This window comes from Cajanus cajan, chromosome 2 (assembly GCF_000230855.2).
Source record: "Cajanus cajan strain Asha chromosome 2, NIPB_CcT2T_4, whole genome shotgun sequence".
Taxonomy (NCBI): domain Eukaryota; kingdom Viridiplantae; phylum Streptophyta; class Magnoliopsida; order Fabales; family Fabaceae; genus Cajanus; species Cajanus cajan.
Genome location: NC_138518.1, coordinates 16,948,728 through 16,954,581, shown reverse-complemented (window position 1 = coordinate 16,954,581; position 5,854 = coordinate 16,948,728). Strand labels below are relative to the sequence as shown.

Sequence of the window (5,854 nt, the reverse complement as noted above, 5' to 3'; positions counted from 1 at the left end):
GACTTTTATTTTTTATTTCTATTTTTTTTTAAATTGAACGTCTCTTATATTCTCTTTCAACTATTGCTATAAAATTATTCCAAATTAAACATGATTATGCCATTTTTCTCCAAAATTTTAATTTTAAAATATATTAAACTCTCTTTTAAAATATATATCATCAACATGTTTTGGAAATTCTCTTCAACAATTTTAATCAAGAGAGTTTTTTTTTAAAATTTAATTTAATTAATTTATTTATGTGAAAAATCCACCAAATTTATTTTTTTAGTTAGTGTATGTCAAAAAATTTAACTAGAGTTGTAAAATGAGTTGGGTTGGTCTAATTTCCATGAACCAATACTTATAAATAGGTTGACCCAATCCCATCCAAATTTTTTATGGACCACTTATTTTGTACTCCAACTTAATTCCTTATTCTATCAAGCCAAACCAACTTCACCCATTCCCTTTTATTTTCCATTTTATTTAAATCTTACAATGAAAAATAAAAATAATGTGCCAAATAGTAGGTTTCGAGTACATAAAAAAATAAGACGAGGTAGCAAATCATAAAAAAATAATTTATAAATCAGTTCCAATCATGCGCAACAACAAAATAAAAAATAATTTCCAAACATTAAACCGAGATAATTTTAAATTTTAAAATAACTATAAAAAAAAAAAGTGCGACTATCAATTCAGGCCCTACACATTGGGCCTATTGTGGGCTTTCTTTTGCATCAACAATCAGTCAAGAAGCGGTTCCTTTTTTCGGATTCGGGTTTCATTTTCATTATGATCTCTGAATGATCTGAAGTTCTGAACTGAACCACGTGCCGTTAAGCTTCGAGTTCAGAGTTCAACGCGTCGTAGCATAGAAACAACGGCGGCGGAAACCACCGCTCAGCGCCGGAGACACCGATCTTTTCCCACCGTTTTTTATTCCGGTAGCTTACGCTTTCTGAATACTTTCTCCATTGTAAGGGGTTTATTTATTTATTTATTTTTTGGATGGAGAATTTTAAATTGGGAATGTAATTTAAGAAGGGATTTGAATTTTTTTGGTGTAGAATTTTCTGTTCGGATATCTTATTAGAGAGAATTTAAATATATTGGAATTTTAATTAACTAAAACTACGGCATTTCAATTTTCACTTAGAAATATAGAATTTTGAAATTTCTCGCATTCCCTCGCTTGTGCTCTCTTTCACATTTCGCGTGTTCGAGTTCTCAACCTAACTCGTTTCTGTCTAATTGGTCTCTGCATTTCTTGTCATTTATGATTTCTTTCATAATCTAGGGTTTTGTGTGTTTTATTTTTGGTTTATCTTTGATTTGTCTCTGCAATTCTTCCCATCTTTGATTTATTCTCTAATCTAGGGCTTTTTTGTGTTTTGCTTTTTTTTTTTTCCCATCTGTTTGGTAACTTGCCTCGTACATGCATACAATTCTGAGTGTGCTGATCATCTGTAAGAAGGGAGTATATTCCTAAAACTTTCTTGTTTTAATAAAAGATTTTGAGTTAGGACTATTTGTTGCCTCAGTCAGCAAGCTTTATGCCAATTGAAGGTTGTGCAACTGACGAACCAAACAATGGTGAAAACTAAGGAAGAATGCCAAGCCATGATTCACAAGAGTTTCCAACGTAAGTCAATTTTCCTTCTCATCTTTCCCCCATCAATAATCTTACTCATCTCATCTTGGTTTTTTAGATTTTTGAGTACTTGTTTAAAAAAAAAATGCAACTTTTCCCCGAGGAATCTGGTTTGGATGATATTTTTTGTTAATTGGTGGGTTAGTTTTAACGTTCTTTGACAGATCCAACGGTGAGGTTTTTGAGGGAACGTTTGGATAAAGCTGGGTGTGCTGTAGGAGCCAATTTTTTCAAAGCTGTTAATTGCAAGCAGAAAATTGCTGGTTATTATGAGCGTGGTGTAGGGGTACTTGTTTCTTTCTTTCGTCTGTTTGGTCTTTTCTTTAAGTAAAATTTAGTTTTATGTACCTGTTTAAATATGTTTTTAATCTCTTAAATTTGGAGTAAATTTATATTTGGTTCCTTAAATTTAAAATTAAAATTGATTTTTAGTCTTGTAATTTTTAAAAAAACTTATTTAGTCCCTCAAGACCACCAGGAACATCACAGACAGTGATAAGACTTAGTCAATTGGGTTAATGTGATGTTTTCATTAATAATGATACTAATAAGTGAATTTTGTACAACATATTTAATAATAGGTGAGCTAAATAATTTTTTTTTTTAAAATTACAGAAACCAAAATCAAATTTACCTTGTACTTGAAGGACTGAAAACAAATTTGAGCCTTATGATTGGGGATTTTATGTTAGTCTCTTAGAGTGTTGGAGTCATCCTTCTACATGCATAATTATGAAGTTGTTGAAGTTTAGCTTTGTGAAGAAAATAAGCTCTCAATTCTAATCCTGCTTCCTTGATTTGCTAGTTGAATTAGTATTTTGATCAATGCTTTTACTTTGGACGGATGATAAGGTTTGCAATTGGCTAATGTTCATTTCCTCCGATATTGTTTTTCCCAGGTAAAAGTGTGCAGCAATTATATGCGATTGCAAGACGAAGTCAACCAGGTGGTAATTCATGAGCTAATTCATGCGTTTGACGACTGTGTTGCCATGTTAGATTGGTCTGATTGTGCTCACGTTGCTTGTACTGAGGTTCCTATCTTACACTGTCTTCCTATCATATATTAGGTGACTCTCTCTCCGATAATTAATATTTCTTTATGATTTTGTGAAAAAAGATACGAGCGGCGCATCTAAGTGGTGATTGCCATTACATGCGAGAACTACTAAGAGGTTTCATGAAACTGCAAGGGCATGAACCGGTAAACTTCTGATATCCCTCCTTCATTAATACAAGTATACAACTCATCTATTTTAGTTGAATCTTTTCGTAGATTAAACATGGTATCTTTTCATATCTACTTTTTAATTCAAGTATCTAGTTATCAATAAGACGAAGAGAAAATATTAAGGTTAACTTAATTTGTCCTTTGCCTCAAAAGTTTTAAAATTGCTATTTGAGGCATGGATCGGTAATATGAAGCATCCCACAGCTTTTTGCTAGTCTGCTAGTTTCTTGCATGTACATATGAAGGATTAGGAAGAGTACTATATTTAAACAACTGCTTATTGCATTTGCACTATAGCATATTCTGAAACTGATCAAGTAAAAGGTCAACAGGGATGGCAAAATTATAAAATTGAGGAATTCAGTCATTATCATTTTATTTGAAATATCAATTTGAATTTAAGGCGATGTCTACTGTCATTACTTCTAATATCACCCATGTAAGAAAATTAGTTATTAAAGGATTAAGATAAGGAAAAGTAAATCCTCATCTTTGTTGATATCTAAATTACTCAGAGGCAATCCAGACATGACCACCTCTCTTGTTAGTTTAATCCTCTTAATCATATGAACCTGCAGGACTACCAATTTTGTCTGAAGGTTTAGTGCTGTCAAGAGTCTATTTAGCTGTTATATCATGCTTGACTGATGAGTATATCAGATATGATTAGATCAATACTGAGAATTAGGTTATAGGATCAAGGTAGAAATTGAAAAATCACAGACCATGTTAAGTGTTTGAAGACTTGGTATGATAACTAGAATTTTGTCTGCTTGCCAGAGATTAGTGCAAATGTCTTGTTGTGTTGATGGAATATAGAATATGTAGAGTAAACAACACCTTTCCTTTGATTAAGCATTGGTGAAGGAATACTTGAGTAGAAAATTTATGGAAACTTGTGCATTTTGTTTTTCTCCTTGTTGGTGGCCACATAAAGATGTTGTGGTATTTCCAATTTTGTTGGATACTTGCACGAGTTACTAGATCTCTAATTCCCATCCTCCTAAATGGCCACTCTAGCTGATGAATGAAATTTAAAATATAATAGTATATAGTATATAGCATACACTTAGAAAATGAAATTTCAACCATTCTTTATTGCATTTGTGAATACAAACTGAAGCATCGTTTTTTCTTTGATCACAATTTCAATTTATGTGATAAAGTTACATAGAAGATTGGTCTAATCTTTTCTCTTCTCTCTTTGTTTTTAATATCTTCTTTTATGATCATTATTGCATCAAATCACTTTTTCTATGTTGCTTTATACTGTAACAAGCTTGCTATCTCCAAAGACTGTCATTCAAAACCTTAGTGACTTATGGGATGTGAATAATGGTGAAATTATTGACTACAAAACTTAGAATGGCTTAATATAACTTGCCCCCCCTTACTGGAAATATAAGGGGGCAAAAAAGAATTTATAAACCAATTTAACATGAATTCAGGTACAATGTCTGTTTTCCTCAAAATTACATCTGTTATTCTGTCAAGCATTTCTCTCTTTGCTTTCGTATATTTGAGATTTTAGACTTTTTTCTGTAATTTGTTCAGTACTGAATTAATATAATGGTACTTGAAGGAATGTGTGAGAAGAAGAGTTTTGCAATCTATTTCTACGCATCGCAGTTGTGTTGGTCATGCTGCCAAGGATTCTATGGAAGCTGTGTGGGATATCTGTTACAACGATACAAAACCCTTTGATACGGCTCCTTAAAATCTACATGGTTGGTGCTATAGCTTAGAATCGTAATAATCCATTGTTGGTTACTTATTTTGGAGGTAACATTATTCAGTCAAATCACAGCCAAATTTCAATTTGGGAGGCATGTCAATGGAGTAGCAATGCCACACAATTTGTCATCTGGATTCTGGATGAGTTATTCTTTCAGGATATTTTGTTTTAGAAGCTTTCATTTTCAGGGACTGAATCCGGGTTCATTCTTTATATGTATGAAATTTGCAATTGTTTGGATAACCTTCTCTATTTGCACTTATAGGAAAAAATACAAAGGAAAATAAATAAGTTTCCCCATATATTAATCATAAGATAATTTGTTAAAGCCTTTTCATACAAAATTTTCCAAAAAAATTGTTTTAGCTCATGGAAAAGTTATTTCAGTTTTTACTTCGTTTTTATTTTATTTTATTTTTATTTTTATGAATACTTCTGAAGAAATTGTGGAGTTTCTGTTGAGATGAGGCTTCAATCATAAGGTGAATTCAATTCATGAGTAAGGTTGCCCAATGAGCTACATCAGATTCGTAATCACATGAAAGCAAAAGGTAGAGTCCGCAAGTTCGATCCACGAAAAAGAAATTAGCTCAATATATGTTTGGCTTAATACAAACAGTAACTTTAGTTATGGTGAAAGTTATTTTTTTATGAAGAAAAATGCTATCAAACGCATTTTACTATAATTGAAATTTGTCTGCAATTTCGAAATAATGCAAGTTGTGTTCTTTAACGGGTTTCACGGTAGTTTTAGAAGCCAAATCTGATCAGTATTCTATTTAGTGACCGTTTGTTAACCTAAAAAATTGAATCATTTCAAATTCAGTTGAATGGGTCCGAGCAAAAATTAGTAAAAATATTTGGTAATAACTGGTAAAAAAAAATTGGTGCAGAAATTCGGTTTTTGAACCAATAAATTTTTCATGCTTTCAATTTAATATCAAACATTTTAATGATAAATAAAAATGCATATAAGGGTTATAGTGTTATACATACACATAGGTATATATTTTTGTCATTTACTATTATCTTTTTATCTTATATAACATTTGTTTTAGTCATTTTTATTAATTAATTTTTTTTATATCTCGATATCTTATATTTTTAATATTTTCTATTTTATTACTGAAAATATTATTATAGTATAAAATTAAATACTACTTGTTCAACTATGATTCAATTGATAAACCATGAGTCAGTGCTTTCACCTTGGTACAGTTTTAAAACATTGAGTTTTACAGTTTCATCCATG

At 31.2% G+C, this 5,854-nt stretch overlaps 1 protein-coding gene across 5 annotated transcripts; it reads left to right on the top strand.

Annotated features, from left to right (window-relative positions):
- The first annotated feature begins 753 nt into the window (after nt 1-753).
- Nucleotides 754-4,845, top strand: LOC109819255 (mitochondrial inner membrane protease ATP23). 5 transcript variants are annotated; one of them, XM_083067987.1, is made up of 5 exons: nt 754-929; nt 1,552-1,627; nt 1,801-1,922; nt 2,536-2,840; nt 4,450-4,845. In XM_083067987.1, the coding sequence occupies exons 2-4, from the start codon at nt 1,576-1,578 to the stop codon at nt 2,704-2,706; spliced, it is 345 nt and encodes a 114-aa protein (XP_082924113.1). In that variant the 5' UTR covers nt 754-929; nt 1,552-1,575; the 3' UTR covers nt 2,707-2,840; nt 4,450-4,845. The 5 variants fall into 5 exon arrangements, with proteins under 5 accessions (XP_082924113.1, XP_082924112.1, XP_082924111.1 ...); XM_083067986.1 differs by having other exon boundaries at nt 755-961; nt 1,527-1,627; XM_083067985.1 differs by having other exon boundaries at nt 756-961; nt 1,509-1,627.
- The last annotated feature ends 1,009 nt before the right edge of the window (nt 4,846-5,854 follow it).

Coding starts and splice junctions, on each gene's coding strand:
- LOC109819255 (XM_083067987.1), top strand. CDS start 1,576: ATGGTGAAAACTAAGGAAGAATGCCAAGCCATGATTCACAAGAGTTTC. Junction 1,628..1,800: donor GATTCACAAGAGTTTCCAAC/GTAAGTCAATTT, acceptor GTTCTTTGACAG/ATCCAACGGTGAGGTTTTTG. Junction 1,923..2,535: donor ATTATGAGCGTGGTGTAGGG/GTACTTGTTTCT, acceptor TGTTTTTCCCAG/GTAAAAGTGTGCAGCAATTA.